This window comes from Alternaria hordeiaustralica, assembly GCF_023758085.1.
Source record: "Alternaria hordeiaustralica strain BMP 2776 chromosome Unknown scaffold_13, whole genome shotgun sequence".
NCBI classification, from domain to species: domain Eukaryota; kingdom Fungi; phylum Ascomycota; class Dothideomycetes; order Pleosporales; family Pleosporaceae; genus Alternaria; species Alternaria hordeiaustralica.
The window spans coordinates 151,021-163,922 of NW_026056785.1; the positions used below are offsets into that span (position 1 = coordinate 151,021).

General features: G+C 52.2%; 4 protein-coding genes across 4 annotated transcripts; 1 reads left to right on the forward strand and 3 right to left on the reverse strand.

The window, feature by feature from the left end:
• Nucleotides 1–868: 868 nt before the first annotated feature.
• Nucleotides 869–1,852, reverse strand: J4E84_006613 (uncharacterized protein; the record flags this gene model as incomplete). The annotated part of the gene is made up of 1 exon (XM_049389202.1): nucleotides 869–1,852. One exon carries the CDS (start codon nucleotides 1,850–1,852, stop codon nucleotides 869–871), a length of 984 nt encoding a protein of 327 aa, XP_049242911.1.
• A 4,804-nt stretch (nucleotides 1,853–6,656) lies between these two features.
• J4E84_006614 (uncharacterized protein) lies at nucleotides 6,657–7,535 on the reverse strand (the record flags this gene model as incomplete). The annotated part of the gene is made up of 1 exon (XM_049389203.1): nucleotides 6,657–7,535. One exon carries the CDS (start codon nucleotides 7,533–7,535, stop codon nucleotides 6,657–6,659), a length of 879 nt encoding a protein of 292 aa, XP_049242912.1.
• A 1,474-nt stretch (nucleotides 7,536–9,009) lies between these two features.
• J4E84_006615 (uncharacterized protein) lies at nucleotides 9,010–9,948 on the reverse strand (the record flags this gene model as incomplete). Its single annotated transcript, XM_049389204.1, has 1 exon — nucleotides 9,010–9,948. The coding sequence occupies one exon, from the start codon at nucleotides 9,946–9,948 to the stop codon at nucleotides 9,010–9,012; it is 939 nt and encodes a 312-aa protein (XP_049242913.1).
• Nucleotides 9,949–11,451: 1,503 nt separating this feature from the next.
• On the forward strand, nucleotides 11,452–12,751 carry J4E84_006616 (uncharacterized protein; the record flags this gene model as incomplete). The annotated part of the gene is made up of 3 exons (XM_049389205.1): nucleotides 11,452–11,799; nucleotides 11,850–11,938; nucleotides 11,989–12,751. 3 exons carry the CDS (start codon nucleotides 11,452–11,454, stop codon nucleotides 12,749–12,751), a joined length of 1,200 nt encoding a protein of 399 aa, XP_049242914.1.
• Between the last annotated feature and the right edge of the window lie 151 nt (nucleotides 12,752–12,902).

Below are 12,902 nucleotides of genomic sequence, written 5' to 3' on the forward strand. Positions count from 1 at the left end.
TCAGGAGCGAGCCTGCCGTAGCCCACATTTGGACAATGGTTGACTGCCTCAGCCTCAGCTTCTTCTTTTCTTACGCCTGGACTGGCCAATCAGGTGTCAGAGCACATCATCAATCGCATGTCCAAGCCAGTAGTCGAGCAGGCACCAAGCACCGCCCGCAAGATGCAGCAGGCAAAAGCTTCCCGATGCACATGATGTTGAAGGCTGATGTGGGGTGGTTCGGCGCGGGCGAGGACACGGTCTGGGTGGTGAGAGATTTGCCGTGTGCGTCCCACGCGTTCCCAAAATCAGTTCCTGGCGCGTACCGCCTGTCTTTCCGCCTTGGCTGTGCACCGCAGCTGATGCAGGCTACTATATCGAATTGCGCGACCGCTGCGACGGATGGACTGGAAGTTTGGTGATGAGGCTGTGCCCCTGAAGCGCGATCTTGATGATGGTGGCCTGAGATCCGGAGTGATGACGTATACAAAAAAGAAGGCTGACAGACCAGGCAGCATCAGAAGCCTGTGCGCTGAATATACTCAGGCAGGTGTGAACGACGAGCTTCATGAAGGCTTGATACTTGCATGCAGAAGCGTATCGCATGTGCAAGCCTTGCGCGACTGCTTTGTACGCAACGATGTGCCAGGTGGCCCCACGATTGGGTTGCACGACAGCATCACCCACATAACTATCGCCAACCTCCACCACACACGTACGGGCGCTTGTCAGATACAGCGCGTGCAACAGAACTTGCGATGTCACAAACGTGTCTTGTGCGAGTGTCTCTGAAGGATGGTGTACAATCACATGAGTGGAGTAATATTCACGTCGTCACGCCGTAACGCTCATATGCTAATAGTGTACATGGAGGACGAGAACAATGAACTTATTCATTCTCGTCATAGTCATCAAAAGGCCAAGTAAGTAAGGCTTTTTCCAGTTCCTCCGGGTCGTCTTTCAGGTTGTCCACTATGCATTCCTTTGCCTTGCTTGCTTTTTCTTTCGCGAAGTCAAAGTCTTCGTGCGATGTGTATCCGCTATGGGATACACCCATTTTCTCGCATAATTCTTCCCTAAACATATTGCCTTCGTGCAGTGATTTCCGCATATCTGCTCTTCTCTGCATCTCTTGCTTGGATATGACGATGGGGCATGGCGGAACCGTACCGTCTGCGGCGGCAGATGCAAACACTGGCCATTCCTCCACAACATCTGCGATACCGATCTGGAGATGAGTATTGTCACCTTCCCACGGAGCGCCGGCATCGCAAAATACCTGACGTGTCATGAAAGTTCCGTCGTGTGTACAAGCCTGCCAATGAGGCTTGTTCAGCACCTGAGTCAGGCCAAGGTACCAGAAATGTATGTGTCGTCGGCGATATAGTTCTTCTGCCTCAGCACGCTCATTTTCAGCCATGAAACAAAGATTCTCCGGTAGTTTGGGCTCCGTAAAGCTTCGAGACTCTTCGTCTGCGTAGTTTGCAAATGCCGCTGGTATGTCCGCGGCGAGGAAAGCGGGGAGAACTTCGGAGTGCTGCCAGTCGATGAAGCCGGTGATTTGAAGATCGTCAGATACAAGGATGTTATTAGGAGAGAGATCTGGATGCCGGAGGGTGGGCGAATGCACTGTCGCGTCTTTAGGTACAAGGTGAGGTACGAGGCGCATGTAATCTCCTAGCGATTGAACGTGGTCTTGAGGGTCTTGCTTTTTGTATCCAAATGACTCAGCGTATTCGCGATAGAATGGGTGTCGCGGCCGTCCGTATTTGCGGATCCACGCCAACTCCTTCTCGGCATGACTTCGAAGAACGAGCTCGGGATTAGCATCTACACGTATGAGAATCAGCGGAATGTACATTTGAGTGAACATGACTTGCGAGGGCCTCGGTCAATGTCTAGATTCCCACGTTCGCCGTACCACCATCTCTGAGACGCGTACGGCCCCATGCACAAGCTGCCATCGGATCCAGGGATATCAATGCAGGAGGTACCGTTAGGCAAGTCGCGGGGATAGTATATGCTGCCACAGGCGGGAAGCCCGTTCGCGAAGAGCTTGGTTTCCATCAAGACTATTTTGTGAAGAATATGGCATCTTTCCTCTTCGGCTAAGCTGAACCAGATACCACTGAGAGGCTTCCCTGGTAGTCTTTCCATCAGCATATACTCTACACCGACAGCGTTTCCACCAGTCGAGTAGTCCAGAACGCGCGGTACAGGTATCCCGTTAGTGCGGAGGAATTCCAGCGTTGCGACTTCACTCGCTACCGCCAGACGTCGTGGTAAGGTTGATGGGTATGGAAGACGGGCGAATACCGACGAGCCATCATTCATTGTTACTTCGAGTATGCGATTAAAACCGCCTTCGGCGATCTTTTCTATCGCGTGCACATCTGAAGCTGGTCTGTTCAGTGCTTTCGCAGCTACCTTCTTGAGTTCGGAGACGTTGAAAACTAAGCGGCGTTCTGCCATGCGCAAAGGCTCGTTGACGCTACGTGTTCGTGTCAGCCAACAGTTGAGTGAGTGAAATGATGTGAGGTGGTATACATCCATCTGCCAGAAGTAAACTCGAACAACTCGCGGTGGTCTGTCTTCTGCTGGCTAGCCTTTGACGACAGAAACGCACGCCTGCAACATGAAGATGAGGCCTCGAAGCATCTACTTCCAAACACAGATGAAGCCCGCACTGTTAGCTGGTATAATGCTTGATGAACAGATGATGTAGAAGCCCTAGAGCTCATGATTGTGGTAATGATGGTGATGGTCGCGCAACGAGTGTTTGCTTCGCAAAAGTAGTGCGAGTGCACAGACAGCTATCGCGACGACCGTCATTTGCAGCATTGCGGCGCAGTATGCGTTCTCCACCACCAACGCCGTCCATCGCAGAGGCATGTTGGGCGTGGTGTAGGTGTTGTGGGATCGGTCTGGGGTAGGCGTTGCGCAAAGCGCACAAGCCACCGTCAGTCGCCCCACTTGATGCCATCGTCATTGCTAGACCCATTGCTACCAGCAATGGCCCTATTCGCAACTGCACCCTCAACATCCCGCATCATGCGATGCACTTCCGGCTCATGGCAGCTCAAATCAAACAAGTCATCAATGGCTGAACGGCAGTCGCTGCTCGAGCATCACAATGTCAACTACTCCTGACACGACCCAACCCGACCGTGAACGCGCCCGTATCGCCCAATGGAAAGCCCATCAAGTCTAGCCCGAACGTAAACACGGCCTTACCGCACCCCTCGATTTGAATATGGGTAGAAGCTTTTGCGGATTGACGCGTCATAGGCAGCAAACTTCAGAGGAACCCGCTTCTTCGAGTCGCGCTTCACGTTCTGGCCTGAAGGCAGCGCGGCATTAGTCACGGAGAGATACCCACTGAGACAACTACCCGAGCGCGGACCACGCGTGAAGCGAATGGAGATACGAAAACGCGCAGAGTCCCAGTTTGGCTCGAAGCCCATACAGAAGACCACATCGCCGTAACCAGCGTCTGCCCAATCCGAACCGCCCCCGATACCAACTCGACGCGCTCCGTATTCCAATTAAAAACATGACCTCGATGGCGATGTCTACTAGGAGGACTTGATCAGGCGCTGAGATACCATACTTCGATGCAGCGAATTTGGTTCGGCTCGCCACTTGATTTACCCACCCGTGGGTGCTCTAGGGGGTCAGCTCCATCTTCACGCGAGAACACAATGTCGGACATGTGGGAATGGCACAGAGTCGCATTAACCTTACGGCGAGCTACATGTCGATGAAGCCCGCATCCAACGGCCTTCCCCCTACCAAATGCTGTGAGGTCGCGAACATCTCTGAGCTGATTGTACAGCATCTGCGATGACTAAACGACCTCCGAGTCACGCCTAAATACTGGCCAGGAGGCTACATGTAGCTACACAGAGATTAGCACCGCACTTGGGCCCTGTAGTAAACCTTCAGAAAGTCGATGTTGCCCAGAGTATAGCATCAAGAACATGAGTTGAACTCGCGGGGCGTGCTGTTGCACCCACAGCACTTGGAAACGCAGCGTTTCCGACTAAGAAGTGCGTATACGATGGCAGCAAGACCCGCAATATTACTGCGCAGGCACGCTACGTGTATGGTGAATTTGCTTATGTTGGCGGCATCAGTACCGGGGAGCGTGCAGGACCGGATAGCATGACATCTCACGTACAGTAGGCCGAGCTTGCTCAATACCAGGCCGTTTCCCAGCACAAGAGCACTGTCTCAGTAAGATGTGGCAGATTACCCATACGTGATTCTGACTGGACAGTGTTCACCTGCCGCATGTACGCACGGACGTCATGTCATGGCGACGCATTTGAACCTCAGCCTGCTCTCAGAACCTTCGAGCGTCATATTCTTTTCAAACAAGTCGGGATTCAAAGTATACAGTCATTTGCCGTTCCGAACATTATTGCTTGCTCCTTGGTCAGTACGCAACGTACGTCACATGCTCCAACGAGGCGCGACGTGCTGACCTCAGTTCAGCCTCGTCTGCCAGACGCAGAACAACATCACGTACGCCTATCTACGAGGACTCACAATTCTTTCGATTGTCGTGTTCCAGATCTGAGGTTAGACCAACATTGATTGCCACGTCAAATACTCTTCACGATGCCTGGAGGGTTGCCTACCGACGGGCATGATGAGGGACATCGATCATTGCGATCAGAAATTACGCCGTCTATTTCCTGGATTGCTCCGACTGAGCCAAGATCCGAGTCGGTCAAGACCGTGTCTTCGACCTCTCACGAGGAACGGTCGTCGACGAGACGTGCCAAGAAAAGCAGATTTACGTCACGCACAGGAGTCACTGCAACGACTCGTTCGGACCAGACGAGTGTACCCAGTGTTGGTACCTCTACGTTCGCGATTTCAGAGCCTGGTCAACAAGCGGGAACGGAGACTGAGCAAGCGAACACCACGGCGACAGATGCAGCAGAGGCCGAGCTTCATTCTCCATGCGCAGAAGAAAGTCAAGATTCATCGCCCGTCGATGAACATCCAGACTTCGAAGCAATAGAGTGGAATTTTTCGGCTCTTTCTACTCGTGATGAAGGAGAGCATGAACTGCTACCCGCGTTGTCTGAGTCGCTTCCGGGAAACTGGAAAGATGTTCGGAAGCTTTTGCCGGAAGACTGGCAATGGGACATCGAATACGACAATTTCTATGCTGACGATGGAAGTCAGCATGGGTGTTGGACGTGTACGCCATTCGAGGCAGACGCACCTGAAGACTATCCACTCACTATTGCCCGCTCCCCAGTCGTAGTACCAGTGGAGTATCGTTGGCCTCCTATCAGCGGATTGATACCCCCACCGGACCCTCGACCAGCAGCACCGATCGATTGTCGTGCCCCAATAGCTTTGGAACTTGCCAGAGATATCTTCCTCACCTTTTATGGAAGCATTGGATTCTACGTACTGATTGATGGTCTTCTGCAGGTCGTAGTGCCAGCGCACTTCGATACAGCCTGGGCTTCACTACACTTTCCGCACAAATATGGCGGTCTCAAAGTATGTTATATTGAGCGAACCTTCGAGCCTACTATGCAATCAGGTCCGACGAAGACCGCACGACCCAAAATTCCGTATACGACGCCGGGATACAGCGCATCGAGTTTACTCCGACCAGCTCGCTCATCAGCGCTATCTGTGCAGTCTGTAGCGAGTAGCCCGTCACTCAAGCTCAACGACTCCATAGAAGCGCGTCCACTGTCCAACTATCAACGAGCGAAGCACTCCGGCCGCATCGGTATCAAGGTAGTAAAAGACAGCACTCCTTTTTTGGTGATGCCCACGCATGTAATCACCGAGGCGATCATGGCGAAATCGATGCGGGATTACGTTTCTGGTCGGAGCCAGTCCGATCGCGCCCAGAAGCTGAAACGTGATTGGAACAAGTACGCCGATATCTGGGCTGGTAATGGGAAGGTGCGTAAACTGTATATGTCAATCACTGGCATGTGTGGCTTCAAGATTCGTTGTGGAAAGGCTCTCATGCTAACAAATGTTCCAGATTGGGACGATACATAAAAGCTTTGATGAAGAGGCGGACATCTATCCGAACGGTTTCAATCATGACATCACGCTTATAAAACCCACATCTTCAACAGCAGTGAAGGGTGTTGCATCCCCGTTGGCCAACCTTGGGTGGCTCAATCACGATTCCTGGGCCGCGCTGCGTCGACAAACAAACAAGGTCAATATTCTAGCTGACACGAAGGGGACGCGTTCAGCGAAGAGCATCCGGGGCAGTCGTCCATCCGATGTCCTTGTCGTGGGTGAAGGCATTTTCTTGAACCAAAAAGCTGCAGCCGGTGACTCGACGAGTCTGAAAGAGCACGACATATCAACATGGAAGGATCTCGTTTCGCGTGCGCTCCTGTATCGTGTATATCCAGATTTTGATCCGCCCCAAGGCTACAGCGGTCTCGCGCTCCATGCAGAGGGCGTGCGACAGGATGGTACTGTGGGCCAGGGTATCGTGGGCTTTCAGAGCTTTGTACAGCGCAGTGGTCACGTGCAGAATTTCGAGATGGAAGGCCCGGCGCTTGAACGGAGACTACAAGTTGGTAGAGTGGCATTTTATGGAGCATTTGAGGTTCCTGGCGAGCTTAAGACGTACGATATAGTCTGATAGCAATCTTTCGTTATGATTTTCGAACTTATACTGTCAACGCGTCATCGCGTCGCCAGCGCATGAAACGAAACCTAGCCTTCATCGTAACCCAAATATCCCACAGTCTTTGCCTCTCATCCCACTGATAGACAGCGAAAGTGACGATCCCAACCGACACTGTGACAACTACCCAGATCCATATATTCAACTGCTCCAACTCAACAAAGTTCATGCCGAATATCGAAGTGCAGTACGAAAGCGGAAGAAAGATGGTCGCAAGTATAGTCAGCTTCGTGACCTGCGTAGCAAGCGTAATCTGTTTCTGCGACTCCGCGAGAGAAGTGGCGCTGACTAGGATCGATATCGCTTCCTGGTAGTGCAACGACAGCTGGCGGCAACGCGATCGAAGGAATTCAAAGTCGGCCTTGACTGCATCTTTGGCTTCCTGAGCTACATCGCTCTGGTCTTGTGTGAGATTGGCCGCCCATCGAGCCAGCTTTGGCGAGCTGATGAATCGGAGAACTTCTTCATGTCGACTTGCGTGGTCATCCAGGAGGTGTTTGTGCATGATGAGTTGTTCCAGATGCTCCGTTGAGTACTTCCGATCCCATTTCGTCGACGCGATTATGTCGTGCCATTTTTGCAGTGTCGATAGTAGCTGAATCTCCGATGCGGCTGCAAACAAGAGTATAGGTGCGAGAGCGTATAGCGGATCTTGCCCGGCAATTACGTGATCATCAAGCATGACGTGGAGCTCTGATGGCAGATGGGACGCTGTCTGGAAGAGCGAGCCATCGGTGTCTTGCGTGATATCGAGATCGGAGAAGGGCAGCGGCCATGAATGTTTGATCGTCGACTCCTGTCCCAGCAAATGTACAGGTAATAAGCGGATGTCTCGGCGTCCTGTCTCTGTCTTGGCCGCCATATACTCGACGAAATGATGGTAAGTGCGGCTATGAGAGAGATTTCTGCTTCCGACATCTGTCCACAAGATTGCTGGTACACATGGTAAGCGGTGACGAAACGAAATCAAGGTTTGACAGGTCGCTCACCAGTCCAGCCGTCCCCATTCGACTCAACGGTGATGGACACATCTTGCTCGATGACAAATTGAAGGTTGCTAAGATATGCATGGCCTCTTACATACGAACAGCCAGGAGCTGCGGCCAAACGTCTGGGCATCCACTCAACGTCGTCAGGTAGAAGCCTTCGTCGCGCTTGCAAGATCAAGCTACTGAATGAGTCTACAGGCAGCTTGTTCTTGCCAAAGTTTCCCTGGGTGTTAAGACGCAGTAGGAGCCCTTTGTTCGAAGTGGCGTATGGGCTTCTCGTGATTGCGTGAAGAACAGGCCCGTCAGTCGAGCGCCAAAGATGGATATGCTGCCGAAAGAACTCGGGAGCGATATTGTATTTCGCGCCCACTTCACATATCCAAGACCCTGGAAGATGTCCATTGAGGAAAAGGACCTGTCCTTGCCCTTTGCTCGGAGGCGGAGCTGCGACTAGGTCCCGTAACTGAGAATATTTGTAACTATGACGTTGATACCGCTCAGAGCCATGACAAGGCGGCCCATACACAGACAAATGGCCAAGATGATACGCTTCAAGGTCACTGTATTGCTTGGGTAGATGTGCCTCATCAGCTCGGAGCAGCTCAGCGAGAAATCTGTAATGATAGCCGAAGAAAAGCGTGCGAGTATATGAACGTGCAGCGTAGTTGAGTATATGCTGGCGATAGCCTTGGGCTTCAGGCGATAGCCGCATCTTGCTCGTGGGGCTGAAAGGTACGACACAAGTTATAGGCGGTAAAGGATCGGGGAGACAGGCATCATAGCAAGTAAGCTCCATCCATGTTAAGAAGTACCTTTAGAACACAGCGTGTCAGATCCGGTTTTCGCAACAGCATCAAAGGCTGGAGACAAGCCAGCTGCACAATCATGGTGTTCTCCGTCGCGACCAGTCAGGCAGGCGCATAAGCGAACGCGCACCATGGATCTTCGCAATACCTGCGGGTGGGGGCTAGCCGCCCGTGATACGAGGCTGAATGCTTCCGATGTCGTTCATCAGCGGAACGACCCCACGACTTGTGCGACGCCAAGCAAAACCTGAACTGCGGTCATGAAGACAACGACCGTAGCGAACCTGCATGTTGTCAGTCTTATGAAGTGCAACAGTGTTGAGTATCTCACAAGAACGTCCAAAATTGTAAGGTATCGTTACGGTTACGGAACAAGACCCAAATGCTCCATGGCTTCGCCTGCTGCAGATGCTCATCTAGGATCATGATTCGAGACCAGAGATGGGGGAATATGCCAGGTGTCCATGCGATCGGCTGCTGATTTATGGCGCTCATGAGGTGAGGAAGCTTAGGGTCGTATTCGCTGCTACGTTGAAGTCGACTAAAGGCTTGGTAATCGCTGATCGCGCGATTGCGGTATCGTCGAGCAGAACATGGTTGACATGGGCAACATCGCCGCTGTATATAGGTATACCAAGTCAGTGTATGCTCCATATGCAGTTCGTAGAGAAACACGTACCCATAAACCAAGCTTAGCATGAGGACCCAATGAGGGCCAGGCGTTGAATAGCAAGCTGTATGACTCCATGACCTCTTGCGCCAGCTCATTACCAACACCGACCATCCTAAGAGGAGCGGCATCTAACGCGCATGGTAGCGCGAAGATCTCAAGTATGCGACGTCCGTTGCGGTTCGATAGCAGGAGGTGCCGGGAGATGTTATGAGTCCAGGTGATTTCCACTGCTCCGAACACAGTCAATCTGTACGCGTTGAGGTGGGTGGCGTCAACAAAGAGCGACTCCAAGGACTCTAAATCTGCCATGGTCACCACAGAGGCGAATGCAACAGGCGCTGGTAGCAAACCGCTGCCCGCTACCAATTCTGCCAAGCTCTCGAAGTATGGCTGGCCCCCCAGCAAGCTTCCGTGCATGCGCAGATTGTAGCTTGCCGTCACCATTCGGAGCTTACCGGCTACCGTTGGTAGATCGGTGAACGAGCTCAGTAACAGTGTGCAGCTGCCAATAGCGCGCACCACCGTGTCCTCTTCGTGCCATTGTGTGTTCGGGTGGTTGGATAGCGAGTGTAGCAGCCCTTCAATGCTCCTCTTCATTGACCCAAGGGGCTGAGGGCCATGGAAGTATTGTACTATGGTTATGAGGAGATCTTCGTATTCTGGAGTACCACGAGCATCGTGCTGGTTCAGAAGATAGTTGATGTACGGTTCGACGGTGTCATCGTTGGGGTAATTCGGGAAGCCCAAGGCGTGCGCGAGGCGTATTCGGAGGGGATCAGGTGGGGGAGGCCGTAGAAGCATGCCCATTGTGTATATTGGGCAACCCGTAAGCCTCAATTACTTTGGCAGAGTGAAGGCAATAGATGGCTGAATGGGCATACGGAAGAGGCTGTTCGGCTGTCCATGAGGCTGTGTATCGCAGGGGGGTAGTCCATCGGGATGGCATTGCCCCTTTTGACCAGGCGGAGGCTGAGATTTGGCTGACATGATCATGCATGTGTGCTGGCGCGTAGCGATGGATGCGAGGTGGCAGTGAAGGACCTCGGGAGGAGGAGAGGGCGTCACGGGCTGCACGCGTCGCTTATCGATAAGACACCTCGCGCTTAGGCAACCCGCGTCACAATCTCGCCTGCGCCCATCCACAGACATGACGAACTCACCGACGCGTGTTTCCGAGATTATGTCACACACGCATGAATTGAGGATCCTTCCGTGCACACACCGGTGCAGTTATCGACATGTAATCTACGCGTGGAGTCTACAACTTTCCATCTGCTGACCAACCAACAGGGACGCCGGCAGCAGTAGGCGCAATGGCAAGCCAGCATCCTGCGAACCATGCAGGCTGAACAAAACCAAGTGTGATCATGGCCATCCGAAATGTGATCGATGTCGTCAACGTGGTATTGAAGACCGCTGCTTCTACCACCCAGCACCTCTCACCAGGCAGCGTCAGAGTGCCGATGAGTCAGGAACAGGTGAAGCCCGTCCGCCCAAAAGAAAGTATGCATACATTTGGAACTACATTCACATCAGTATTCTGACTCGAACAGACGACCCTCGAAGCAGGCTTCGGATGCTGTTGCCGCTTTTGCCCCAGCGTCTCCGTCGCATGGTGACAAACTTGCGGATGCCGTAGCTGCTGATGTATATCACCCTGGGTTCCTCGGGCCTGGATCGTACGCCGTACTTCTTCCTCAGGATGAAGAACCCGGTCAGATGCGTGAACGCGAGGAGTCTGTTGCATCAGAACGATCAGATCGCGAACTTACACACCAGCACACCCTGTCTAAGTCCATGCGATACCAGATGGCTTGTGACGTTTTGAGCACTCTTCGCCATTACAACGCCATCAAAGAGCTCGTTCTATGGTACAATGCAACAAATGAAGCAGGTGTGATACCTGCCCAGGTTCAGGTCGACGCCGTGAATGCTTTGGAAGCTGTTGTTGACAAGCATGATCTTCGGCGGAAGAAACCCAGTTCTCTGCTGATAAGCCAAGTACTCGAGACGACTGCACGCCCTTTCACAGTATCACAGTCAATGGAAGCACACGACTTTCACATCTTGTGTTCCGGCGATAATCTACGATTCGAAACTATAGGCTTTCTCCTCGCGACGGCCGGGCGATCGCTAACGTTCGGCTTCGTTCCGGATATCTTCAGTGATCCTGCCAACAAGGACATGAAGTTACACTTTGCCGATGAGCTACTTCGCGCGAGTACGACCTGTCTTTTTCTCACGACGATGCTTGCGACAGTGAACGATGTAACGATCTGGATGTATTACGAAAACTACCTATTTACAATCATGATCTGCGGCTACCAGGGTCCACCCAGTTGGCGACGGATAGGTGAACTGTCGACACAGATATATGCACTAGGTATACATCAAGAGAAGAAGTGCGCTCATGCTCCGAAATGGTTGACGGAAACACGCCGTAGGGTTTTCTGTTCAGCATACAACCAGGACAAGTCGATATCCACCTTCCTTGGCCGTCCGATACGTATCAGCAAGAGACACACTGATATCGAGCTTCCACTCGACCTGGCCGATAACGAAGTCACCGGTGACCAGGCGACCTTGGAATCTGCCATCGCAGCGTTGGACGAGGACGGTTGGAATACCAAAGGCAGATGGTTGAGAGCGTCTTGGATCGTAAGTCTCCCACCTAGGCTGGTTTGTTTCCCTCAGCTAACGTGCATTAGCGTTTACGTCATATATCCCTCCGAAGTCGCGAAGAAATCCTGGAATTCTCGCTCGTCAAGATAGACGCAAACGCGGAAGCCCAGTTACTGTGCGTATGCCACGATGACCCTACTTTGGCTTCTGTTAACAAGTTTGTAGAGATATATCCGAGCGTGTACGCACTTCTTGGGAGACGCTACCCAAACATATGCGATACTGGAAGACCTGTTGGGAAGACGACGTTCCCACGGTAATCTGTCTGATGCTGTCCATCATACACCTCACGCATTGGTACAACGAGTTCATGATTCAAAAGCTGCTCGATTACAGCCCATTGACGCTCAACACTGCCCTACTGCGCGTCTCTGTTGATCTTCTTTGCAATACACTTACCTTGGGTAGAATACGCGATCGATCATACGATGTTCAACGCGACATGCTCAATGCCCTACTGCTGTTTGGTGTACCCGCAGCGTCGGTACTTGCTACAGCATTGCGCGAACAACATCGAACAGGCCAGCAATTCCCCGCTGAAATATCTCGCGCGGAGATTATTCGCATGCTCAGCGTGCTCATATCACATCTTGATTCGGCCGCACACATGGAAAACTCTGGAGCTAGACACGGCGAAGCCAACTACAACCTCTTTCGCAAGGCGAGCAAGATTTTCACCAAGGTCATTGACACAGTCTTGGACACCCGACCGGCGGAAGAGATCACCCCAGCGAGTGCTCAGCTTGGGCTTGACCTGGATCTGGACATTTTCTCCGGCGCTGGATTGGATGGTTTCGAAGGAGGCATGGAATTCCCCGGCATGGGAATGTCACTTGGGATGAACGGGAATGGGAATGGAAACTTCAGTGATGCTGCTGATGATTGGGGTGCTCTCGGCCAGTGGAATGCTTTTGGTGGGCCTGTATAGAGCCTTGTCTCTAGTGGCATTGATCCCTACAGGAGGCTTCACATATATATGCATTAGGGAAGGCAATACCGGAACTGTCTACATGTTGGATGTTTGGTTTTAGAGTACATTTGGCCTTGCGCCAGCACATGTAACCGTTGATATGCTAATT